At 47.6% G+C, this 27192-nt stretch overlaps 2 protein-coding genes across 4 annotated transcripts in view; one reads left to right on the top strand and one right to left on the bottom strand.

Moving 5' to 3' along the window:
• Positions 1 to 1145: 1145 nt before the first annotated feature.
• On the bottom strand, positions 1146 to 5207 carry LOC135824234 (uncharacterized). The gene is made up of 2 exons (XM_065336964.1): positions 3933 to 5207; positions 1146 to 3664 (listed from the first exon to the last, which is right to left on the bottom strand). Exons 1-2 carry the CDS (start codon positions 5155 to 5157, stop codon positions 1146 to 1148), a joined length of 3744 nt encoding a protein of 1247 aa, XP_065193036.1. The 5' UTR covers positions 5158 to 5207.
• A 16360-nt stretch (positions 5208 to 21567) lies between these two features.
• Positions 21568 to 27192, top strand: part of LOC135824453 (ras-associating and dilute domain-containing protein-like) — a 37203-nt gene continuing 31578 nt past the window's right edge. For 2 of the 3 annotated variants that reach the window (XM_065337190.1, XM_065337189.1), the window contains exons 1-2: positions 21569 to 22861; positions 25296 to 26433. In XM_065337190.1, the coding sequence (XP_065193262.1) occupies positions 22209 to 22861; positions 25296 to 26433 (1791 nt within the window). In that variant the 5' untranslated portion in view covers positions 21569 to 22208. Of the gene's footprint in view, positions 22862 to 25295; positions 26434 to 27192 lie in introns of all 3 variants that reach the window. The other variant, XM_065337188.1, reaches the window with a different exon arrangement.

Below are 27192 nucleotides of genomic sequence, written 5' to 3'. Positions count from 1 at the left end.
CTGACGAACATGGTGGAACCTTTCAATGGAGACCTGGATATGACCAAGCAGTTGTTGAAAGTCACCCCATAACCAACTTGATCTGGATTGCTGCCAAGGACATGGCTTCCTGCGGGCGGAAAGAACTACTTGATGTAGTGAAGCTGTTGTTTCCAATTGATCCAACCCCTGATGGGACAGCCCCTAGTACTGCTACTGACAAGTCTGACATTGCTCAACGCTACCTCATGAAGAACCTATCCTGCGTGTTCAAGAAGGTGAAGAGCACCCCTTCCAGTAACAACATTAGTATGATCATCGTGTTGGTTGCAATGCTCATTCTCTTGTGCGAAGAAGTGTCGCTGAGAGGATACGGTCATGAACTGCACTGCACTCTAGTTGAGTTCTTTTATCAAGAACTGCATGCTATTGACGTGGTGCACTACAAGCGTTGTCAGCAAACCCAGTCAACATTCACGAATTTTGGAATTCCACAAATGCTCTCATTGATAACTATTATGTCTATCCTCGCCTGTCTCACTTTGAGCTACATGTATATTATTGGAGATGTACACACACACACACACACACACACATACAGGCTACACACCCAATTGGACTGAAGAGGTGTTCGTCGTGAATAGAGTTCTACCCACCCAACCACCCACCTACAACATTCGAGATCTCATGAACGAGCCTATTCAGGGCAGTTTCTACGAACATCAACTGCAGAAAACCAAGGAAAACCAAGTTCCGCGTGGAGAAAATCCTGCGCAAACGCCCCGGACAGTCTCTGGTCAAGTGGAAAGGCTACCCGGACAAGTTCAACTCCTGGATTGACAACGGACAATTGAGCAAGCTCTAGCTGCCGACAAGAGCAATCTTATTCTTATTATCATCATCAACATCAACATCAACATCAAACATTGCCATCATCGTAAACATCATCAACTGTGCAATTGCATTTCACGCAATTATGTTTAGCTATATTAAAAGTCTAGTTAAGTTATGGAGAAAACAAAATTATGTAGTATGTAGAAAAATAATAACATCAACATCATCATCATCATCATCAAGATCAAGATCAGTAACTCATTAGACAAATGGAATTGATATGGTACAGGGTGTGACTAATAATTGTGATTGTCAACCACAACCATCATTGTTCAGTCATCCAGCAGTGCGATGCGGTGGTGCCCATGTGCAAGTGTGCTGACACCGTCCGTTCGGATGTATCGTTTGCTGTCGAACGGCGACAAAGACGACTTGGTCATCGTCTCGGTGAAGATACGATGCGAATGGCTGCGCAGGGTGGTCATTGCGTGTGACATCCTCGTCCTGTCGACCAGACACTGACGGTAGTCCGCGATCGTGAATCTTCTCGTCACCGCTCTCTTGACGCCCTTTGCACGCTGACCACTCTCCTCGCCATCGTACGCGTACATTTTGGATCTGAGCGCCACGAACTCTGTCATGAGCTTCCCTCCGAGCTCGTCCTTAAATTTACCTACAACCTTCTTATTACTCTCGCTGTACAGAGGACTGTCGGGGCTAAAGTTGCTGGTGTCGTACTGATCGGCCATACTCTTCATGTCCGCATAGAGGTCCTCCGTGCGGAACAGCAGCACCAGCGAGTCCGTGTCTGTGTACAGCAGGCTCATGCGGTCTCCGTAGCGTGGCTGGAGCTCGTCATAGTAAAATCTGTACATGAGCTCCTTGCTCAGCTCCAGGATGCTCATGCCAACGTACACCGGCTTGTTGAGGTGGACCGCAAGCTTCCTGTTCTCGACGCCCACAAGCCCGTTGTCGAAGAGGACATGGCGGACGTAGGTGGACTTAGCCACAGCTGTGAGAATGGTATCTTCCTCGTCTTCCACACGCAGCAGTCTAATGGAGATCCTTCTTCTCACATTCTCCATTGTCTTCCCAAACACAGCGTTATTCATTAATTTGAAGAAGTCCTTCTCGAAATCGTTCTTCGCCTTCTTCCGAAGCTCCGTGTTCAGCTGGATGTAGGGCTTCATCCACGGAGCTTGGCGGAAACTGAGCACGCGGTGTACAGCATCGATCCTCAGACCTAGACGGCTGTACAGCCTGAGGTTACGGTAGTGTGCTACGTAGCGCTGCTTCGGCATGAGGTTCGGGACCAGTTTCGGAGCACTCAGTCCGGAGACAGGATCTGCTGCAATCAAGTCGCGCTGGTATGGCGACATCATACTCTCGGTGATGGTTACACGCTCCGGTGCGGGTGGGTAGTCGTTCAGGCGATCGTGGAACTCTGTGGGCACTGACAGATCACACTCCACCATGTACCCAGTGTCTGCGTCATCTGGCTGGGTGAGGATCTTCTGCAGGAGTTCGTCACTGGGGGCACACCACTGGAATTTTGATGTCGGCAAGTGCTGCGACATGGCCCAGCCGTACAGGTTGTTCGCGTCGAGGTATTGAAGATATGTTGACGCCTGCTCAGGGTCGTGTGAGCTCATGTACTTGTTGTTCGCCCTGGCGTGGCGGTGTGACGCCATTGTAACACCGCCACGAAGACCGCGCTCGACGAACAGATGCATGTCCACGTCGTCCAGCAGAGTGAGCGAGATTCCTGTATGTTTCAGAAGGGCGTCCCACGCGAATCCAGGCAGGGTGTAGTAGTGTGTCGGGTCCAAATCGTACGTGGCCATTGCAGTGCATCTAAATTTCTCAAACACATCTGCAAGAAGGTGCACATCGGTCTTCAGGTAGAGATCATGGTAGTCGCCCATGTCGCTACAGCCGAATGCAGTCCACACACGCTGGGCATGGCAGTAGTCCTCATCGCTGATGTGGCACTCTGAGAGGCGTGAGTAAAAGTCTTCCTTTGCAGGAAGACCAGTCTCGGAAAACCTAGCGCTGCTGTTCATGTATTCGTAGGGATAGACACCTTTGCGATGCAGGAGATCCAGCAGGGTATTGCTAGACGAGCCTGGTGCACTGCTGGTGCTGCTGGTGCTGCTGGTGGTGCTGCTGGTGGTGCTGCTGGTGGTGCTGCTGGTCGTGCTGCTGCTGGTGGTGGTGGTGGTGCTGCTGCTGCTGCTGCTGCTGCTGCCCGTGGCGTTGCTACCCGTGACGTTGCTGCCCGTGGCGTTGTTGCTGTACGACGAAGCCAGGGACTTGAGGTGAAAGAACGAGTCGCGAGGCGTGTTGCTCACTAGCTTGTCCAGCGATGCGTTCAGAAAGGAAAGACTGTCAATGAATCTGAATCTCCCCCACGAGAATGACACATACCGCTCCATATTGTTGGGTATGACAGTAACACGCCCCTTCACCTTGCGTCGACGCCGTCCTTGTCTGTCAATGTACTCCTCAGTGTTCATGGACGTGAGGCCGATGCTGGATATCAGGAGATGTCCATCATACCCTTTCAGGTTGTGAAATACAACGGGGATGGGATGGTGCTCTGGCACGATGCGGAACTTCAAATTGCAGGCGTTGTGTGCAGCTCCTCTGTACAGTCCGGTGAGGTGGTCGTGGTCGCGCACCCGATCAGCACCCTTCAGTTTCTTGCCACAGATCCAGCACTCTGCGGCATTGCGGAACTGCACCTCTTCATCATCCGTGATGATGATAGGACGTATGTTCTTCAGGTCTTCCTCTATGCGCTCTTCCTCCTTGGAGAGCTCTTCGAAAAGCTTTTCAATCGGATCATCTCCTACATATACAAAAGTAGAAAGAACAAAAACAACAACAACAACAACAACAAATTATTCCTCACTCTTTCCTCTTTTTTTTCATAAAATATTATCTCTCTTATTGACCACTGGATATTGTGAGAATAAAGATTTAACGACTGGGTATACGATTAACGCTGATATTTCACATTTACACACACACACACACACACACACACACACACACACACACACACACACACACACACATTGAGCAGTACATTTAATTAGTTATGCTGAAGGACTCACCTCTGAACGTGAAAGTGTTCTTCAGTACACCATCAGAGCGTACGACGACATACGACACTGCACATGGTACGTGTTCAGCTTCACGAACAGTTTGCTTCCCATGGCGCTCTGGAGACGTTGCTTTCAGCAGACACTCAGTATCGGCATAGATCACATACGGCATTTTCATCTTCCGCTGTATCTCCGTGAACTTGAGCTGCTCGTCTGCTTTTGGCATCTGGACTGTCGCTGCCTTCACATCGCTGCAGTATAGTTGATGCTTCTTCAGAGTGGTATCGCTGCGATGTGCGGAGAGGCATCGCATGCAGAAGTACCTCTTCGTCTTGCACTTTGTCTGGCTGGCACATAGAGCGCTAAAGTTCTTTATCCAACAGTAATGGCTAAGGAGATCATCTTGCAGGATCAGGAGATTTATTGCATTGTCACTACCTGATAACTTTATGGGAATGATGTAGTTTTCTTCAAATGCAAACACGTTGATGTTCAGCGAGTTGGCCTTCTCCACCCTGTACACATCATCTATGGTTGCAGGGAACTCTACACCGTCAAAGTTGAGACTCTGCGAATACTGCGCATACTTGCTCACACGTTCTGCATGTTGCACAGCTGGATGCAGGGCAGACAGAAGAGCCCACTTCAGACACTGCTCGTCGTCATTCTTCACATTGATGATGGCCTTTGACGAAGCTAACTTTTTAGGTAGAGGAAGGTACGACGACATGCGCATTGGACGATACTTGCAAATATCAAGATGTGCAGTTTTCACGTTACTCACAGCCCAGCCTGAACCACCTTGCACCCAAGCGTCCACCTTTGCAGTGATCCCGTCGAAGGCGGCGGTTAGTAGACCTGGAATGTTGCTCACGTTCAACACAGTCATAGGCCGGCTTCGGAAAAATGGAGAGGCGTAGACGATTGCACCTGCGGCATTGGGCTTCTCAACAGTGACACAAAGAACCAGTACAGCTTTGAACTGCTGGATGCCTAGCTCGTGCACCATTGTTTCATACAGATCTGGTGATAGATCGTTGAGAACACCAAGAACGTCCTTCTGCTCGTCTAGGAAACTGGCTCTATACTCTCTCAAGAATCCACGAGGAGCTGTACGAGTCAAAGTAAGTGCGGATTCTTTTCTCAATTTTGGGGGTGAAGAGCTGTCATCCTCACCAACTCCCACATCACTATCACCACCGCCGCCGCCGCTTGAACTATGCATCCGCTTCATGTTTCAAAGGAGTAGCGGTAGCACTGTTTCACCAACCTGTGATACAGTTGCGGGTGTGAGCTGCGGTTTATATACTGTGTGGAGTGTGCAATGAGAGTTGGTAGAATGCAGTACAGAGTGCATGCTATTGACAGGTTCTTTTTGCATCGATGTTCGAGATGTTTCTTTGTAATACAAATACCACCGCTAAAAGTGCTTTCAACCCTATCAACTTACATGTCTGATCTATTGGTAAGAAATGCATTGTGTTTTTCAGTTGTACCTCCACTACCTACCATTACAATTGAAATTTAAATTTACGTTCCAGAACTTTCGACGGGTGCGATCTTGGAGATGTTTCTGTGACATACAATTACCGCCGCGAAAGGTGCTTTCAACCGTATCAACCTACATGTCTGATCAATTGGTGGGAAATGCATTGTTTTTCAGTTGTACCTCCACTACGTAGCATTACAATTGAAATTGAAATTTAGGTTCCAGAACTTTCGACGGGTAATTCAATTCTAGGTCAGCTGCAGTGGTGATGGACTTGCTATACCATAATAGCTGATCGAGAAAGTGTATTGTATAATAGCATTCAAGAGGTGTATATAAGGAGCAAGGGTGAAGCACTGGTGTTTGACAGACAGTGACGGTAGAAGAGTTGGAGGAAAAAACGAAGAAGCAATCAAGGACTTGACAAAAAAGACATCATCTGCAATAGCGGTAAATGACAGTGCTATGATGATGATGATGATGTGCGTGTTGTTGTTGTTGTTGTTGCTGCTGCTGATTGTTAAATTATATTATGTGGTAGTACAATCATGTAGTCTTTCAAAGTATTGAGTGATCAACTGCTTAGAGAACTGGTTTTTGATGTAGTCTAGAAGTTTCCATGACATACCAGGGGCGGATCCAGGAATTTTTCAGGGGGGGTTCAAATATTATCGAGTGCACAGAATTAAATTCGCTTCAAACTGTTTTCGGTTCGTTCACTGCACCGGGAATTGCAAAATCTTTATTGTCACGGTAGCCCTTGGCTTGCATCGCTTGGCCAATAAGACAAGGGTAATGCATTTAGAGCCTTACAAAGTACAAAGCTGCAGCACAGGCAGAAACTAAGGCCGTGTCTGCAGCATTTTCCGAACTGACGGAAGGCGAAGTTCTCTGACTGTCCTCCGGCTGGGACTCTGTGTCGTCACATTCGCGCCGTACATGGCGGAACGAAGCCAAGCTCAATGGCAACTGATCGGCCGCTCGCCTCTTTGGCAGACGTCGCGACATGGCAAACTACACGACAAACACAAACATTATCTTCGTACTGCGACGGAGGAAACCTACAGTCCAGCCAGCGCGAAATAAAACAAAACGACAAGGAAGGTAAGGAGGACAAGTGGCAGTTTCTCCACCTTTTCCTCCACCGCGACATGGCAAACTACACGACAAACACAAACATTACCTTCGTACTACGACGGAGGAAACCTACAGTCCAGCCAGCGCGAAATAAAACAAAACGACAAGGAAGGAGGAGAAGTGGCAGTTTTTCCTCCTTTTGCTCCACCACTTGAACTTTTGATCGTTTCAAGTCACATGATACGCGTACAGACCCTTCGATTCGAACGGTAGATCTACGCGTACAACAGTCCCGACCACTGCATGCATGCAGTGACCTACATTGTACCGGTAGTACCTGCACTGCCTGTACGTGACTACTGCATATGCACGCAGGATTGCCAGTGAAGTCTACTGCCGTAGTACTGGCTACGCTGCATGTACGCTACACTTCGCTGGCTGGACCCATGGTCGAAATTATTTTAGGGGGTTCGTCCGAACCCCCTGAACCCCCCCTGTATCCGCCCCTGCATACTTGTGCCATTACTCTTGTCTGTCAAGTCACTTTGATCTAGATAACGAATTGCCCACTTCTTGTTCTAGACAAGTGTCTACGAATGAACATACTTGAAAGATTACTCATACAAAGGTAAAAAAAGAAGTTTCTAGAACGATTACTCATAACATATTTGTGTGTGTGTGTTTGTGTATCTGCTGGACTGTGATGTAATATATGGCGGAAGAAGATGGCTGATGGACAAGACTATGATAGTGGCCTCGATTCGGATATCGCCGATGTGATGTGATTCCATTTCAGAACACATTCCCAGACAGTGACTCTTATTAACAACCACACCCACCACTTTAAAAGCACTTATGTCGCCGAGAGGCACTTCAAACACCACTTAATCATTAATCCAATTAAATATGACACCTGGCCCACTTCAAAACCACTTCAGATCTCAAGTGGCCACTTCATTATCACTTATCCAATTAAAAGGTCAAGTGGCCACTTAATTAACAACCGCAAAGTTCAAGTACCCATTCATAAGGTCAAGTGGGTTCAACCCTTGTCCCAGGACCCGCTCGGTCACTACTACTGATTGAAGTTGACTTGGTGTTTGATCACTGTACTGCTTGATGTCTGAATTCCAATTTTTTTCTATTTTTTCTTTTCTTTTCCTTTCCTTTCCACTTATCCCGTTATCGGCCCTCTTAAGAGTTGTGTGTATCACTGTTGAGGCATCCGATGGTAAATAAAATAAATACTACTACTAGAACGGATCCAGGGTGACGTTCATAGACCACGTGTGGACCGTGTAGCACGACCATTATTATGACTCTCGTTGACAAGTGCAAAGTATGGAAGTGAAGTTCGTTGCCAACAGGCATAAGAACAAGAAGCCATGGCATGCACATCTACATAAGCTTAAATTGAGACAGAATCGTCTATATCGACAATTTCTGAGGCACCCACAGGACCCTGCTCGCCATGCTGCGTACAAGCTGGCCCGTAACTTCTACCCTCTGGAAGTGTGCAGAGCCTGCGTAAACAAGCACCGACAACTGTCTTGTGCGCTTGAAGCCCGTTCCTGTCGGGGCACATATCACTGGTGGAAGAAAGCGAAAGCCCTTTGCCAGATCAACCATGTCCAATCCCAAATCCCAAACCTATGTAGGAACGACTCGACAGCAGAAACCTGGGAAGAGAAAGTAGCACTGTTCAGCACCCATTGTGCTGAACAGTGTACCAGTGTACTAGTCTAATAGTGTACCTCAACAAACGTCCATACAAGTTTACCGTCAAATATTGAAAGTGTGCCAGAAGGCAGAAGCTGAGAAATTCCGTTTCAGTCCGATAAGCTTGACCCAGGTGTTTAATACCCTAAAACACCTAAGCACAAGGAAAGCAACATCAGATCCCGAACTTGTTCCCATGCTCAGGCAACATACTGCAGGGCTATGTGAATCTCTTGCTTACCTCTTCAACAAGAGCCTAGAAGACACCTGTTATACACGAGATTGGAAATTGGCATCAGTAACAACATTGTACAAGGGGAAAGGCGAGCAGTCTGACCCTGGAAATTACAGACCAATGTCTCTTCTGAAAATCGTCCCCAGAGTATTCGAGCAACTCGTGGCCAATGCTATACTGGCTCTCAACGTATGTTTAGCACAACTCCATGGCATGAGTGACTCTGACTCACGCTTCTACCTGGGGCTTCATGAGGTGTTTGTCGCGCTGGAAGCAAAGCGTCTCTGTAAGTTTGTATCCCTGGTGATGGTTTGGCCTGGAGAGCAGTATATAAGTGGTGCTTTTCAGGCACAATCTTCCTCAGCCTACTCAAGCTCAACTGATGAGGGGTGAATTCCCCGAAACGCTGTGTATTGAGCAGAGAGTGGTGCTTTCTTGCAGGTTTGCCGAGTGGAATGTGCGACGTGCTCCTCGTGTGCTCCGGATGGCAGTCGTGAGTCAGTCAAGTGTCAAGTTCGGCAAGAAGCGTGTGTTCCTAGTTGGAACAATCAACTTCATGACTACCGGTATTACCGCCAAAGTCGCAACTTCTAAGTTTATACTTGTAGTAGTCCCTTGGTCCTTTTATTTACTATAACATACTAGTAATCCTTGGCTCTCCATCCGAGTCCATCTACATGGACATGTAATGATGTAAACGGTGCGAACACATTGCTATTGCACATACAGTCATGCGACAAGACCCAGTCTCTCAGCACTATCTGTCAGCACTATCTGTCGCAGACGTCGACTGCTCTGGCTGGGCCATGTTGTTCGTGAAGGACCTATTTCAGCGTCCTACCAAGCACTGGAGTTGGCAATTAATACCCGGGACATCAAGCGCCCACATGGCCGACCCCATCTTAGATAGATTGACAATATTACTAAAGCACGCCAATATTGATATTTCTGACTGTTTTGAACTGGCTCTAGACAAGAAAAAAATCCTGATGCTTGTGGAAAAATGTGCTGCGCTTGCGTAGTTGTTCTTACTGCGATACGTTCTAACAATAATGAGATGCCTTTTGTTGGCTCTTCTGCCTGGATTCATTGACAGATGCGTTAATTAAGCCCATGGAATGATGGATCCTTCCATGGGTGACATGCGAACTGTAACTATTGTATAATATATGCAGTAATGTACATGTACATGTACCCGGGTTCACACTATGATGTACAGGTACACAAAGGCAGGAGAGAACAGTGACAACCGGTTCAATCACCGCGGTTGAATCATTGTTGGAAATCTGGGAATTCCCGCTATTGTAAACATGTACAAAATACAAAAAACAGAGCGGAGGTTCCAGGCTGTCCAATAGAGTGCTCAATACCGAAAGGCAAAGCTACAATGTACATGTGCCTGTACATGTAGTTCTAACAAGAATATAGAGGATGAAAAAAAGTGTTCTAACTCCGAGTTTCACGCACTAAGCGATTATACATGTACGCGGGAATCGCTCGATAGGATGCTTGCCTCTGATCTGGGTCATCCCCGAAGTATAAAAATTTTTATTCCCGTAGCTATGCAGAAGACGTTACTTCAGTAACGTCTGGCGCTAGCCAGGGTCCACACAGCTTTAATTCCCGTAGCTATGCAGAAGACGTTACTTCAGTAACGTCTGGCGCTAGCCAGGGTCCACACAGCTTTAATTCCCGTAGCTATGCAGAAGACGTTACTTCAGTAACGTCTGGCGCTAGCCAGGGTCCACACAGCTTTAATTTGGTGTTTGTTTGTTTGTTTGTTTGTTTGTTTGTTTGTTTGTTTGTTTGTTTGTGTCACGCCTGGCGCTATCCCGTATCTGTCCCGTACTGTACCGTACCAGCAAAGACAGCTGGCCACAATATTTTTGTGTGTTTGTGCCATCGACATGCCTGGCGCTATCCCGTACCTGTCCCGTACCATCAAGAGTACGGTACCATCAAGAGAATAAGACATTATAGTCTGTTTCAAAAAGATTTACAATCAGGTTTGGGTCTTAAAAAGTATGAAGATAAGGGAAATTTGGACAACAAAGTACATAGAATGGCTTGTTAGGACACGGCAAATTGTTCTGTGAAGGGTTCGGAACAATTGGACCAACCGTTAAGGAGTTCGAATTTCGGCCAGGTTTCCGGCCTTTTCCCATGGTTTACAATTTGCCCAGGAAGCCAGTATCGATTTTTTATCAAAACCCACGCTTTATCCCTTCCTTTTTGGCCTTGTGGTTATGAATGCTGTCTGCTGACCATGAAGTTGTGAGTTCAAATCCCAACCTATCCTCAAGTCAAACTTTTTTTTCATTGTTTTGGTGATCAAGCTGGTACAAGACAAAGAAGGTGGCTGCACCAAACGACTTGTTGTTGGAGCTCGCGCTTCCTGCCGAACTGACTGACACTTGACTGGCACACGCCATGTGAACACACCCACAACACTGCAATGGTGTGAGTGAATTATAATGGAAGTCATCGCGCTGTAGCTTTTTGAGATTTATTTTAGTATTTCAAGATCGCCAATTTATTTGAATTTAGCAGTCAACGCCGTCTTCTATCAGCGTTCACAAGCGTTTGCTTTTCTCAAAATGTCGTCGAAGTCACACGGATAGCTTTGCCAAGTCATGGCCTTGGGAATGAGTCCGCGTCGATGTCGTTTTCGTCACGCGGTGAGTAAATTGCATCGCAGCTCAAAGAAACTATTTTGGTCACAAAACGGACCCATGCAGCTCGTCAGCATTTACAACACTTTCGTTTCGACATGTCCTCTCTGACTCCATTATCGATACGAGGAAGAACTCGTTTGTTGTAAACCAGACGTACAGTCCATCCTCAAGCGTGCAAAAAACATATCTCTGCCACTAATCGAGACTTACACTGATTTTTGCGCTTTTGGGCCCAAATAAGTCTTGATGACGGCAAAAAATAATTGTCAACTGAATACGGAAGTGAACGAATTTGGTCGAAAGTGTCGAACCACCTTCATGACGAGCAACCGTTTGTGGCCACTGTTTGTGAACTTGGAGCTTGTTATGGTGTGTGTCGGCAGGAATTTTTTTATGGCGATCAGGAAACGTTTTTCACATCGAAATCAGTGGTTACCCTTTGAAATTGAGATGTTCAAACAGCGAATTTTCTACGTCGAAATGAAGTTGGAGCACCATCGAGTTTGATTATTCCGATTTCCTTGGTGGGCTAAGGTAAGGGTAATTAACAGCTAGACATAAAAATCTCACCTGTTCACGCCCTGTATAATCCAACTTCGACCTTCAAAGTGGGCGTACTCAAGCAACATAAATCATACATGCCGTATACATAAACCTTTGAAGGGAGCATGAAAACACGCAAACGCATAGCTGTGTATACATGTACATTGTAGACCCTAGTTTGTGTTCCTCTGTGTGTCTCGGTGTGTCGTCAATGCTGTATTCGACAACCGTAAGCATAAGGAGAAAGTTGCCGCTGTACGCGCTCTTGTGTAGTATGTGTGACGCGTTCAGTTGCTGTCTAGTATGAGATATCGGTACATGTAGCTGGGCTGGTGGTGTGTATTGCCTTGATGTGGATCACCTAACTCGTGGCCTTCTAAAGCCTGTCGAAACGCATGCCGTTTCAGATGTATGGTCTCGTGGTGTGTGTGTATGTGTGTGTGTTGTGTGTGTGACTGTGTGTGTGTGTGTGTGTGTGTGTGTGCGTGTGTGTGTGTGTGTATGTGTGTGTGTGTGTGTGTGTGTGTCAAAATGCATGCCGTTTCAGATTATGGTCTCGTGGTGTGGGTCTGTGGTAGGGACCGGTGGATTCTGCTCGAAAAGGTGGCAGATTCTGCTCGAAAAGCAGTGAAATAATAGAACCATACAAACCTTATGGCGGGCAATTCCTCGAATTCTGCTCCATTTCTTTATCCACATACCAAACATGCATGAAACTTACCAGAAAAAGTACCGAATTCTGCCAATTTGTCTGCCGGCAGAATCCGCCGGACCCTAGTCTGTGTGTGTGTGTGTGGGGGGGGGGGGGTGTTTGTGTGTGCGCGTGTGTGTGCGCGCGTGTGTGTGTGTGTGTGTGTGTGTGTGTGTGTGTGTGTGTGTGTGTGTGTGAGTCTGTCGCGCTCACAATATCTCGTTTTCTGCTTATGAAGCTACATGTACATGTATGTGTTATTTGTAGGAGATTACAATGTAGAGGTGATTGTCTGCTTTGCGTTCCTCTCTGCTTGGCCTGCATTATCAATTTATCAGTACTGGTTTTTGCTCTTCACACGTGCACGTACCTCCTCCCCCCCCCCCCCCCCCCCGCACACAAACAAACACACACACACGCGCACGCATGCATGCTTATGTATACGGTTTCAGTTTGAAAAATGCAAAGTGTCCTGTACAGGTGTGCGTCTGATGCATTCACACGAACTTCAACGGTCTATGCATATACCATGCACGCGTCACTTCTCCTTTGAGGAAAGAAAACCAAAGCATATCAATACAATCACATACATGTATACAAACTTTTAAAAGTGTGTGAATGTACAACGTACGTTTGTCTTGTTTATGCTGTGTGTCACTTTGCTCTGGGCATGGAAATTCTGTCGTATTTGCGAATTGTCGTTATATACGCAGTGGTTATTAGAGAAGTTGACTGTGTGTGAATGTACAAAGTACGTTTGTCTTGTTTATGCTGTATGTCACTTGCTCGGCAACCCGTGTTGCGTTCTCTCTGTTTCGGCTATTGCTACTGCACTGTTTTAGCCAGAAATTATTGTTGATAGGGAAACCGAGTGCGAACCTGGCTAGGCTTTGTTGGTGAGGTACTCTCATGTGTGCGTATCCGTGCTCGTTTGTATTCCTCCGACGGTGTGGCACACACATGTGATGTATGCGAAGTGTATCCGGCATGTACGAACAATGTGTGTGCATCCGCGGCACGCATGTTTGACATGTTTGTGCTCCACGTGTGCATGTAGGATCTAAACGTGTGTAACGCAAGCGTGTGGGGCACGCCCATTACGTCTGCGGCACCGTGACATGGCCAGTATGTGATGTCCGACACGGGTGTGCAGGAGTGGCGCGTGGGCGTGTTCGCAGTGTGCACGTCTATACTCCAGCGTATTGTCCACTTTCCTGGTCCCAGGAGGGTTTTGAATCTGTGGAAAACACGTGAACTGAATACAGTGGAGTTAGTTTGAACTCTTGTGTGCTTTCTGTGCACAGGTTTATCTACGGATTTGAGTATGGTCAAGAAATGCGTCTGAAAAACCTGGAGCACCATCGATTTCGCCATAACCATTACTCGAATGTCCGAGAGCAGGGTCGAGGGCAACCACATTGTCGAAAATTACACCTGTTCACGCCCTCCTTTCAGGTTACTGGCTCGTTTTCGCCGACTGCTCTGAATCGTACGAAAAATTCAAATGTTCTCCGCCGAATGGCACCATCACAAAGTCTTTCGGATCATTTTCGATATGCACCTCGCGAACATACCACCTTCCTGCACCCATACACCACAAACAATGCATGCTCCATTCGACGAGGTGGGTGTCATGAGTGTTCTTTCACGTCAGTCGCCGAAAGTCATTTCAGGGTGAGAATCGTTCTCAAGAAAAAGATCGCAAAAATCAGTGTAAGTCTCGATGGAACGCTTGAGGATGGACTGGTACGTCCATGACTGTGTCAACGTGAGTGAGTTGTCATTTTTCCTGCTTTCGCGCGGAATATTTCTTCGAGTTCACAGTGAGTTTTTCCAGGCAGCGCTCGAGTGCTCATACGGTAAGACGCCAAACTCCGCGGGCGATCGCCAGGATTGTAAATCTTTTTGAAACGGACTGTAGTATATATGCGAACTGTATCGGGGGAATGCATTCAGTGCAGTAACATTTTGTGTGCGAGGCCGAGATCCCATTAGCAGGCTGGCTGGGCCGCCTGTCGACCTGCCCGGGAATCGCATGTAGGCGGATAGCATAATAACTATAACGTTTAATTATACAGTCATGTAGATGTATAGCAGGGAGTCATATTATGTAAACGACTCCCTGCTGTATGGGGAGATTTTCTGGAAAGAAATACGAAGTAGGGAGACGAGTAAATGCAATCAGAATGGATGTTGGTTGCCGCCAGTATAATAATAATAAGAAGATAAACGCCCGTGATCGGCAGAGTCAGCGCCGGTCCCAGGAAACGTCATCAGGACAGACATCCCGTCGACTGCAGAACGCCCGTGATCGGCAAAGTCTTCTTCTTCTTCTTCTTCTTCGGTAACTACAAGTCATAATAAATATGAAAATGACTGTGAGAGTACAGTGTACATGTAGTAGAAACTTAGATCAGTTTCTCCAGTTGCAAGAACTGGATAGCTTCTGATGGTTGTGTGAGAATTGCCTCCCTGACTGATGTGAAGGTACATAGACGTGTACCTGCTCGACTGCTGTGTCTGGCAGGGCAAGCTAGCAAAGCTGCCTAACCTAGCAAAGCACCGTGCGGACTTTATGCCTTTCTTGTATGCTGATGACATCGCTATCGCTGTCTCCAGCCGTCTGGTCGAGGCTCTCCAATCTGTCACGCAGGATCTGTTGAACCATGTTGCCGACTTCTGCCGGCGCAGCTGTATCACCCTGAATGGCTCAAAATCTGTGCAGGTTGTGATATCGACTTCATATGCCATCCGCTGTGCTGCCATCCCGCAGACCTTGAACGGCACACCTATCCCTTCAGCTGATTCAGCTCGCTTCCTCGGTATATTGGTCAACGCAACGATGAGTTTTAAGGAACAGTGCCTCGCTGCACGCCGTCGCATTGAACAACGCCTTCGAATCGTGCGAGCTACGAGTGGCCATAGCTGGGGCCTCAATCAGCAAAACACCACTCGGCTTGTCAACCAGTACGTGCTCTCTTCTGGTCTGTATGGGGCACCAGCCTACTATGGTCTTGCCACCAAGCAAGGTCAGCATCATCTTGATGTTGCCTACAATAGCTGCCTCCGCCTCTCCACTGGGTGCACGAAGACAACACCTACGGATCGGCAAAGTCAGCGCCGGTCCCATAGCTATGCAGAAGACGTTACTTCAGTATCTCATTGAAACGTTTTGGCAATACAATGATGAAGCTAATCAAAGGAAAAAGCATTTCCATCAGTTCTAACAACATGCAGGATGAGCTAGGCAACAAAGCATAGCGCAGGGCCCTGAGCTTCCAAGCTCTCTCGTTTGGTGTTTGTTTGTTTGTTTGTTTGTTTGTGTCACACTTGGCGCTATCCCGTATCTGTCCCGTACCGTACCGTACCAGCACAGAAAGCTGGCCACAATATTATTTGTTTGTTTGTGCCATCAGCATGCCCGGCGCTATCCCATACCTGTCCCGTACCATCAAGAGTACGGTACCATCAAGAGAATGAGTATTGTATGGGGGAATGCATTCAGGCCGATAGTGCAGTAGCATCTTGTGTGGATTTGTGTGCGAGGCCGAGATCCCACTGGCAGGCTGGCTGGGCCGCCTGTCGACCAGCCCGGGATTCGCATGTAGGCCGATAGCATAATAATTATAACGTATATAGATGTATAGCAGGGATTCGTATTATGTAAACGACTCCCTGCTGTATAGGGAGATTTTCTGGAAAGAAACACGAAGTAGGGAGACGAGGAAATGCTATTAGAATGGACTTTAGTTGCCGAAGAAAAGACAGGATGCGTCAGCAAAAACATACTTGTACTTTGTAAGAGAGATCCCGTCATCTCCAAAATAATCCTGAACGGGCGAGTCAGCGCCGGTCACAGGAAACGTCGGAAGAGGGATCCCGTCGACTCCAGAACGTCCGTGATCGGCAGAGTCAGCGCCGGTCACTAGGGGTGTGCGGATAATGCTCGAAAAGGTGGCAGATTCTGCTCGAAAAGCAGTGAAATTGGCAGAACCATACAAACCTTATGGCGGGCAATTCCTCGAATTCTGCTCCATTTCTTTATCCACATACCAAACATGCATGAAACTTACACGAAAAAGTACCGAATTCTGCCAATTATTTTTCTGCCGGAATTATCCGCATATGCCTACCGGTCACAGGAAACGTCAGGACAGATAATAACTTCGACTCCAGAACGCTAGCCAGGGCCATCACAGCTTTGACACGTTACATGCATGATAAGTAGGGTGAAAGTTGGCACTGGGAACCCGAGTTCGAGTACTCTGATTTTCTCCGATCGAATATTCGAGTATTCGAGTATTCTTGATATCCTAAAAATCGCACACCAACGGCCTTAAAAATCACATGATACAAGCCTGATCGAACCGATTGGCAGTCCTTTTCTCGGGTGTATTGGTTGGTGGGTCCTTTGGGCTCTCTCTACTCGTGTACAAGTGTTCACCACACGGTCTGCACATCAACATCTGCTTACTGCTGCTCTGAAATGCAGACTTCTCTGGCAAATGCATGTACCATGTATGAGCGAGTACTCTGATTTATTCCGAGTACGATTATATTTGAAAAATCCAAACGAGTATTCGAATATTCGGTATAATTGTTTCACCCCTAATGATAAGCAAGCAAAAAGCATAGCGTAGGGCCCTGAGCTTCCAAGCTCTCTCGTTTGGTGTTTGTTTGTTTGTTTGTTTGTGTCACGCCTGGTGCTATCCCGTATCTGTCCCGTACCGTACCGTACCAGCAAAGACAGCTGGTCACAATATTTTTGTTTGTTTGTGCCATCGACATACCTGACGCTATCCCGTGCCTGTCCCGTACCATCAAGAGTACGGTACCATCAAGAGAATGAGTATATATGCGAAGTGTATCGGGGGAATGCATTCAGTGCAGTAACATTTTGTGTTGATTTGTGTGCGAGGCCGAGATCCCACTAGCAGGCTGGCTGGGCCGCCTGTCGACCAGCCCGGGAATCGCATGTAGGCCGATAGCATAATAATTATACCGTATATACAGTCATGTAGATGTATAGCAGGGAGTCATATTATGTAAACGACTCCCTGCTGTATGGGGAGATTTTCCGGAAAGAAATACGAAGTAGGGAGACGAGTAAATGCAATCAGAATGGATGTTAGTTGCCGTCAGTATAATAAGAAGAAGAACGCCCGTGATCGGCAGAGTCAGCGCCGGTCCCAGGAAACGTCAGGACAGACATCCCGTCGACTCCAGAACGCCCTTGATCGAAAGAGTCAGCGTCGTTCCCATAGCTATGCAGAAGACGTTACTTCAGTAACTCATTGAAACGTTTTTGCAGTACAATGATGTAGCTAGTCAAAGGAAAAAGCATTTCCATCAGTTCTAACAACATGCACGATGAGCTAGGCAACAAAGCATAGCGCAGGGCCCTGAGCTTCCAAGCTCTCTCGTTGCATTGTCAATTATTTGTCATGCACGCCAGATAGCCAGTGCAGACATGTCCTTGGGGACGGTCGATCAGGCTGTTCATCGAGGTGGTCTACGAGTCAGCACTGTGCGCGCTCAGTCCAAGATTTTCACAAGTCGACTCGAGAAAAATACTTGTCAGCGGGCAACCCTGGCCAGGACCTAGGGGTTCTTGGATGTCATTTCGAGACTTTCTTCGATGACAGCACGTGAGATCAAGTCCAATGCGCGGTGCATGGAAGACCTCTCGCCTCGGGAGAGAGAGACAAGAACTACGTGTATGATAACCACTATTATTGAATGATTCTTTTCTTTTCTTTTCTACAAAATCCACATTATCTCCAGACACTGTGGTGGTGTACTGGCAACACAACTCAAGATTCTTCAGAGGATGAAAATTGGGTTGCAACTCCGAGTTCCACGCATCAGACAACAGTAATGAGATAATTTGGATGCTGGTTTTATACCCATCAAGTAAACGTACTGGCTGGCATGGAGAGTCCCGGTCGCTCTAAAGCAACTTCATTTCAAAGAACCTGTATTCAATGACGTCGATAAGCCAGCAGTACATGGTCGGTTATAAGCGGTGCATGGGTATGACGACTTTTGACCACACGTGGGACAAAGTCACATCACATTTAACGCCACAAATAATTGTGCTGCTGCGTGGCAGATGAGCAGGAGCGATAGCTGGATTTAATAAAACTGTAGATCGATAGATGGACCGCAGAAAATACACACGTAAATTCGTAATTTCTGAACTTCACCTCCTCGCATTCTCTACCCTGCTTCTATGATGTTTGTATGCACGGACAAACTACTTTCGCTCTCATGCATCGGGCTTGCTACCCATTTGATCCTGCGAATTAAAATAAATGAAGCAACAACGAATGCAACTCAGATCGTCCAACCTCACGGTACATATAATGCCACAACTATGCGAACCCATCGTCCTCGGACCATTCTATTGTTTCTGCCACCATCTGTGAGACTGACACTCTCGTGATCCATGATGTGTTCTGTTGATCAGCTCTGCTGTGTTTTGTGCCACTGAGTACTAGGGAGGTCTACACAATTGTACTGTTCTTTGCCAGTGAGTACTATTAAAATACTCACTGGCACTTCGTATGAGGTGTGACCTTCCCTGTGTAGTGTGAGACCCATTTTCCTTCTCCCCTCAGGCCTGTGTACATGTACATGTACATGTTGTTAGGCCCTTGTCTTCTTTGTCTTCTTTGTCCTGTGACTTGTGTGTGTGAAGTTGTGGGTCCACAACTTCTACTACTACTCTACTAGTGTACCTGAATCTATGGTGTGGTAAATGCTGTGTGTCGAGAACAGTCGGTCGGGCATCGGAATACTACATGTATTGCATGCCATGCATTGGTCATTGCATACACACAGTCATGTACATGACTGTGTGTATGCCCAAAGTGCACTACGATCATGTATACCGCAGTGTCTAAAAGCATGTCTCATTTACAGGCACAATTTACATGTACATGTACATGTACATGTTAATTGTAGATGTACAGTCATGTACATCTACAAGTGCATTGTACAAGCCTGACATCAGCTTGTTCTACGCTACAGGAACAAGCCCGGTCTGTATACGCGACATTACTGTACCGCACTTTACAATACATATTTTGTGGATTGTATCTACTAAAATGCACATATCAATTATCATGTGTCATACCATGTGGACATACATGTACATGTATCATGTACATACATTGATATGACCAAGTACATTGTACAGTAAAACCTGTCAAGGCGACCACTCGGATAAGGCGACCACCTGTCCTGGAAGACCACTGCAACTGGGACAAAGGGATGCTATTTCCAGTGAAATGACCCTGGATAAGGAGACCATCTGGTAACGGAGACCACGTTTTGAAGGTCCCTTGAACGGTCGTCTTAGACAGGTTTCACTGTACACGCAGGTGTGAGCGGCTGTTCTACGGCGTAACATGGAGCGCAGATAGGATCAATTACGTTCAGGAAACAAGGCCGCCAGGAGAACGCACAAGGCCCGGCAGTTACTTTTAAAACTGCATTTCGTGTGGCCAGTATTTCCGACGAGAACATCTGAAGATACATGTATGCTGAAGCCAATGAGTCAAGAACAGTAATGGTTTTGACTGGCATCTTGTATCATGCATGGTCACTTGCTGCGCGTTTAGCTACGCAATAAGAGCAGGGAAGGGCCTATCTACACGTACATGTACATGGACATGTAGGTGAAGCTGATGATGCAGGCAAACGTTGTCAGCGCAGGGATATCTGGGGAAGATGGTAGAGTTTGTCATCCGTATCATCTGACATCTGCACCTGATCAGGGAGTTGCCTTTCTCTATCTCTATCGCATTTTTCTCAAGTCACGTACTTAATGTACATGTGCATCCTTATTGCCGTGTTTTGCAAAGGTTTCTGTTCTTATACTAAGTTATAGAAAAAAGGACCAAGGAACTACAACTACATGATTGTACAACTTGGCTCTCCATCCGAGTCCGTTTCTGTTCTTGTTAGGTTTTTAGTTGGGAATGGCTACTCATGCCAAGTGAAGTGGCAAAGAAAAGCTCACACATTCGCCTTGACTGAATACAGCCATGTCCATGTACATTGTATCTGGAACACCAAGGCACAAAGATAAGATGGCAAAACCAATGTACAATGCTTGTGCGCTGTTATCAAACTACATGTACATGTACTTCTGAAGCATACCGTGACTCGATGCATGTTCATTCCTGCGATCTACGCTAGTAGTACAGCATGACGTGTATCGTGCGCAGGTGCTGTCAACACCTCGTTTACTGACGACGGTCGCTGTCAACTCATTTGGAATTCAAATGTCCAACAACGGTCGCTGCGCTTTTATTCGGGAGCATAGCGGACTTACATGTACTTCAAGTAGAAAGGAAGCTGAGAAAAAAAAAGAAGAAGGAAAAGCTGCCAGTACACTACAAGACCTACGCACAGGAACGGCCATGTGACATTGCATGTATCAATTGTGGCACACGACTAGTCGACTCAAGAATAACGCTACATGTAGTGTGCAATAAGAGTCTTACATAATATCACTGACCTGAGTCACCTGACACAATACTAGTAACTAAAGAAAACCAAATTATTATTGTTCCCGTTTGCGTCTTTCCCTCAAACCAGTGAAACATTTTTTTTTAAAGAAAACGGAATTGAAACTTGACAATCTTCACACAATGACAACTCCATTCATGATAGTCTCTGCTGGATCCGTCTCTATCCGTTACCCGTGTTAGCTACTAGTACTAGTACTAGTACTAGTACTAGTTGCCAACAAGTCGGGGTTTGGAAACAGGAACATCCGGAGATGCATCATCCACCCCCACATGGATAACGTTAGTGCTGTATGCACTCATGACGAGCCATGTGTGTTGTCATGCCAGTGTACATGTAGAAAGGCATCCGTTTGAAGGCGGAGTAAGCCTGGGTCTGGAGCGAAAGGGGGCGGTCACGTGTCAATTACAACTCGGTCGTGTCTCTCCTGGCTTGTTGCTGCAAGGTCTGTAGTACTGTACAGTGTATGTGTGGCCGTGTGTGTTTGTCCGTGACAGGTTTTCAAAGTCTGAATCAAGACATGGTTGACGTGCAGGTTGTAGCATGTGTCTGTGCCTGTGTGCCCAATGGCATCCTGAAGTTCTTATCTAATGTAGATCAACAAGCAGTCTGGACGAATGAATGCAAATGATGTTGCTTCAAGCACTGGGCGCGGAATGATTTTAGAGATGAGTTGCCAATGAAGAATGAGCTACATTATTGTATCTTGGAGAAGATTCTCACATCGACCTAGTGTCCTTCGCTTGCTCCGTGCGCTAGGCGATAGTGCGACCCTAACACTGAATTGACCAGAGTAGTATATTCTGCCTCCTGGCATTAGTGTGCTAGTAGCGTAATACGCGTGTGTGTATATGTGTGCTACTGTTTCCAAGTGTGACGCTACAGCTAACATTACGTCTGAGCTCAACCTCCTCTGTACTGTCTGTAGGACATCGCGCAAGCATTGCTAGTGGTGATTTCAGGTTTCACAGCAACTGTTTCAACGGTGTGTAAAGTTACGTAACGCAACGCAGTGCAGAGTTGGAGAGATATTACTCGGACGTGAGCTTTGGGCAAAGTCTCGACACTAATTTACGACTTTAGTAGAGCAAGTGCAAGTCTGTGGGGTGGTGTGGCGCGAAGGAATGTCCGTCTTCACCTCCGGCTCGGCGAAGTGTTTTGATCAAGACCGCATCATTCGACACACGTAGAGAGAGACACACACACACGCACAGAGGTCCGCGGGAACACTACAGCCAATGTGAGTGCCAGTGTAGCATCGACATCACACAGCCCGTGCACGTCCACCAGGCACCACCACCACCGCTGCTAAGCCAGAATGAAAGAAAGCAGCGTGCTGTCCTCGCCAGACAGCCCTGGCAGCTCACGACCTGGCAATGGTGCTAGCAGTGGACCACAGAACAACGCCATCACTCTCGCTCTCAGCTGTCCAGATACTACCAGTAGCAACACAGAGGGTGGTGATGGTGGTGATGGTAATACACATGTAGGTGGAAGTGGACATGGACTCAGCAACAGCAGCAACAGCAACAGTAGTCAGACACCAGTACAGATCGTTCCCAATGAAGTGAAACAAACAGGAACAGCCTCAGAGGCAGGGGCAACAGGGACGGAGATGGAGTCACAGCTGACACGACCAGCCTCATCCTCCAGGTCTTCTCCCCCTGTACAGGCTGTAGCCGCCGCTTCACCGGCTAAGGACGCTGACACTGCTGCTGACACTGCTGCTGCTGCTGCTCCAGTGCGACGCTCTCAGCGTGCCTCCATGCCGCAGTTGAGTGGCAGGAACGGTGCAGATCAAGTTGGTGGTAATGTCACTGGTTGTGTTAGTGGTGCTGCTGCAGGTGGTGGTGGTGGAACAGGGTCTCTGAGAGGTTCCCCGTCAGTTCTACGTCCTCACTCCGTTAGCCTTGCTGCTGCTGCCAGCGCTGCTGTCTTGGATGGTGCACGGGAGCAGGACGAGCAGCCACGGTGAGTGAATACTGAATAGACCTCTAATGGCACAAACCCTCCCATTTAGTGCATGGTATGCCTGTACAGTAGACCATAGACATGTGCTGTGTGCCTGTTACTTACATTGCAGATGCCACACATTACCCAATCACATCCCAAAGACCTACACCGTTCAGTGCAGGTGGTCGTGAGAAATTCGCCTGCATGCCGCAAAGTTTGCTGCCTCCTAAAGTTCATCTGATTGTGAGACGCTAAAGGCTATCACTAGTAGTACCAGTGGTCCCAAGCCTCTTGCACGGGCAAAATAAACACAAGCGCAACACCAACAGGAAGAAAATGAGCTAAGATGGCTGCGAACACAGTCTATTACGGAGGGAGCTAAGAATGGCTAGTGCAATACTGAACATGCAGTATACATACGTCAGTGTTAGCCAGGTATGCTTATAGATAAGTACATAACGGTTTGGAGCGGTATAGTTATGTATATGACTTGTAGTACGAGGTTATGTACATGTAGTAGTAAGTACTAGTAACTGTTATTGTCGCTGCTTCCATCCGTGTCGTGCCGTGTTGCCTCCCCAGCAATGACACGAAAACATTCGTTTGAGAACGGAGAGATCATGCGCTGTACGTCTAACCTACTCGCCGACATAGAGTTTGTCTTGTTTTGAGAACATACGGTCGTGTTCATGTGGAGAGCTTCTATAAAATGGTCCCATTGGAATCGCTGGATATCCACTTTGTAGTACAGAGTGTTAGGCCAGCCTTGGTGATTGGGGGAGATGACTTTACATGATGTGCCGGCGATGGGAACCCTTCCTGCCGATATGGCCCACCGCCGGGTCACACTCCATCCACAGTCATCCCCTGGTCTCCCAATGCCAATGGCAATGCTACACTCAGTGATTGGGTTATTCTGTCCGGGCGAATTGTTATAATATCGTGACAGTTAAGCAATCTAAAGGAAAGAAAAAGGCGCCAATGAACTACAAGTACGCTATGCTGTCCACTAACACCATCAGTTACTGGACAATCAGCTCATGCGATAACATTGCACGACACTGACCAACGGCACTGACGTTCTACAACTAACTGCCAATCAGCTCTAGCACATCTTGGATGCGCGCTCCGCCTGCCTTTCAACTATTACTTGGAAGGTTCCAAGTTATAGTCGCGTGAGCTGATAGTCCAGTAACTGGTGGTGTTAGTGGAGCACTCTCAGTCTGGTAGTTCCTTGGTCCTTTCTCTTGGGACTTTTACTGTTTTAGCAATCCCTGATGTCAATGGATGATGTTCAACAATACATGTACATGTACAATTACTGTACAGGATTGTGTACATTGTACCATGTCGTACAAATGACGATGAAGTACATGCACGTACAATGGTACATCATGCCTGCAACTCACAAGGCCATGGACGTGCGTGTTATTATTATGTACATGTACATGATAATGTGCATGACTGTACAACAACAATCCCCCCCAAATTAGCCCAATAGTAAGACGTCGCCCAACTGAATGCACCAGTTGTCATTTGACAAATTCTGTTTTCTTTCAACAAGACCTCAACATAATGAAAGTGTTCTTGTCTGGGTCAAAGGAAGAGGATACTATGAAGTATCTCTGAGTATGCTTGCATTGTGCATATGCATTTAAAATTGATCCCATGTTCGTAGTCTCAATCGCTCGTACATACATAAGGTGATGAGCAGATTATCACGATATTGGCGACGCGTGACCAGGTTGCAATGCAGTGTCCGTCTATACTTTAGGCTGGTGATTGACAGTTTCCGTCCGCACACTGATCACATCACACACACACACACACACACACACACACCTCAGACCTCAGACATGCCCATCGCGGGAGCGATGATAGCGAACAGCTATGTTAGACATAGCAACTTGTGCTATGCACACACACACACACACACACACACACACACACACACACACACACACACACACCATCACACACACACACGCACACACACACACACACACCATCACACCATCACACCATCACACACACACACACACACACACACACACACACACACACACACACACACACACACACACACACACACACACACAGTACACACACACACACACACACACAACCACCACACTGTCTCTCTCTCTTTCTTTCTATCTACAATCTATCTCTGTCTCCCCGCCCTCCCCCCCCCCCCTCTCTCCTCTCTCCCTCTCCCTCTCCCTCTCCCTCTCCCTCTCCCTCTCCCTCTCCCTCTCCCTCTCCCTCTCCCTCTCCCTCTCCCTCTCCCTCTCCCTCTCCCTCTCCCTCTCCCTCTCCCTCTCCCTCTCCCTCTCCCTCTCCCTCTCTCCCTCTCTCTCTCTCTCTCTCTCTCTCTCTCTCTCTCTCTCTCTCTCTCTCTCTCTCTCTCTCTCTCTCTCTCCCCCCCCCTTTGTCTATTTCAACTCTACAGGACGCCGACAGCTAGCAAGAGAAGGACAAGACCACCAAGTGGAGAGGGTAGACGAAGGTCGCTACCACTGGTACATTCACCGCACGTCAGGGCATCATCCCTGGCAACAGGCTCGCCCAGAATCACTGGCAACAGGCTCAGCCATAACGGAGGAACTACCAACAGCAGCTCCAGTCCTGGGGTAGCCCATTGTGCTAATAACCTTGTACCTGCGCTTGCTGCTGCAACGGCTGGTGTCTCACAGTCCACCTCAAGTCCGGCGTTGAAGCCTCGCGTGACGCCCAAAGCAACGGCACTAGACGGTGAGAGTGAGTGCGAGTGCACGTCGTTTCGTGGCCTAAACCCAGTCCACCAGCGATCGAGTAGCTATGGAAACACTGGCCCTGTAGATTCCCCGAAAGCAGTTTTGAAGGGCTCTAGCTCTGCGGATGACGTGGTCGTTGTCGTAGCTGACCAACTGCAGGGCCGTGCAGGCGCTGCATCCGAGCGAGAAAAGACGAAATTTGAGACTGCATCAACAGCGCACCCTGCCACGACCAGCAACAGCGAAAGCTCCACGGAATGCTCACCAAACAGCCGGCGACGAAAAGAGTCAAACTCTCTTGCAACAATAAGTGGGGCCAGTGCGGCAGCGAAGACTAGTTCATTGGATGCGAAAGTCAGGAGCCGACATCAGCTGGGGGGTAGTGCTGGTGGGGGGCTGTTCGCACAGCGTCGTCAACGCTCGCTGTCAGCTCAATACTCACCGAGTAGTAGTGGTGGTGGTGGCAGTCCTGCATTGTCGTGTTCGCCATCGCGAGGTGACAGTCGCCGACACAGTACCAATGCTCCTGGTTTACACACGCTAGCACGAACAGCAGCAACAACGCTAGCGCTGCAGCATCGAGACGGCGTTGATGAGTCGACACCAATCAGTGCAACCGTATCCTCATCAGCGCGTCAGTCTGCTCAATCTACGGGAACAAACTGTTTGGCTTCCGAAGAGCGCAGAACAAAAAGTTCAAGAAATGGAGTTGGCGAGGACGACGGTTTGCAGACGACGGCAGACAGAGAAGCGCTCTACAAAGCCATCGCAGAGTACAACCAGCGGCGGCAGCAGCTAGGGATTTTCAAGATTCAACTCTGTCCGAGTTTGGAGGTGAGTCTGTGCTCAAGTGGGGATAGGAGGGATGTGTCTTCTGAGTACCGCATGCGTAAGTACCTGAAGTAATTAGTTGAGCCGGTGATTGCATCGTGATTTGTCTACAGTGTAGATTATTTTCTGCATTCCGAGCTCGTAATGTAAAAGACCCCGCGGGGCACGTACGGGCCCGTTCACGGTCGGTTGTAGCTATTTCGCCACACTACACTAGAATGATGATCGATTCCACCACACTCGTGTACGCAAAAGCCCGTGCTTATCGCTTCATTGAACGATGATGGTGGTGGTAGCGATCGACGGACGGCCGTACTATTTTGAAGGCCGGCTGTGGTCAACGCTACTGACCTGTCCACGCGCACAATTACTAGTATTAGTAGAATTATTTGCAAGAGGACAATTATTAAATTATAAGTTTCACACCTGAGCTCACACCTGAGCTCACACCTGATCTCCTCAAGTGCGAACCTGGCGCAGGTTTGTCTGGAGTCGTTTCGAAATTTCGGAAGCCTGGAGTAGTAGAGACGGAAAGTAGGCCAGCTATAGCGTGTTGAAGATCTGTTTTCCCATGCAGGTGAAACATTCTGTCCGTGTACGTGTGCACTACTGGACTAGTGGGTGTCAGTGTCAGTATCTGGCATGATGGTGTACAGAAGTCGTTTCCGATCAGGTATGCACAGCCACAGTAATACTCAGCACTGTAATAGGCGATTCAGACTAAAAAAATCACGTGTGGACATCAAAACTTAATACGTCTGA

This window comes from Sycon ciliatum, chromosome 9 (assembly GCF_964019385.1).
Source record: "Sycon ciliatum chromosome 9, ocSycCili1.1, whole genome shotgun sequence".
Taxonomy (NCBI): domain Eukaryota; kingdom Metazoa; phylum Porifera; class Calcarea; order Leucosolenida; family Sycettidae; genus Sycon; species Sycon ciliatum.
This window is presented reverse-complemented; position numbering and strand designations above follow the sequence as displayed.

What these genes read in the sequence shown, in the direction of transcription:
- LOC135824234 (XM_065336964.1), bottom strand. Translation starts at nt 5,157, where the DNA reads ATGAAGCGGATGCATAGTTCAAGCGGCGGCGGCGGTGGTGATAGTGAT. An exon ending in GAACACTTTCACGTTCAGAG is followed by an intron (nt 3,665 to 3,932) that starts GTGAGTCCTTCA and finishes TTGTATATGTAG; the next exon opens with GAGATGATCCGATTGAAAAG.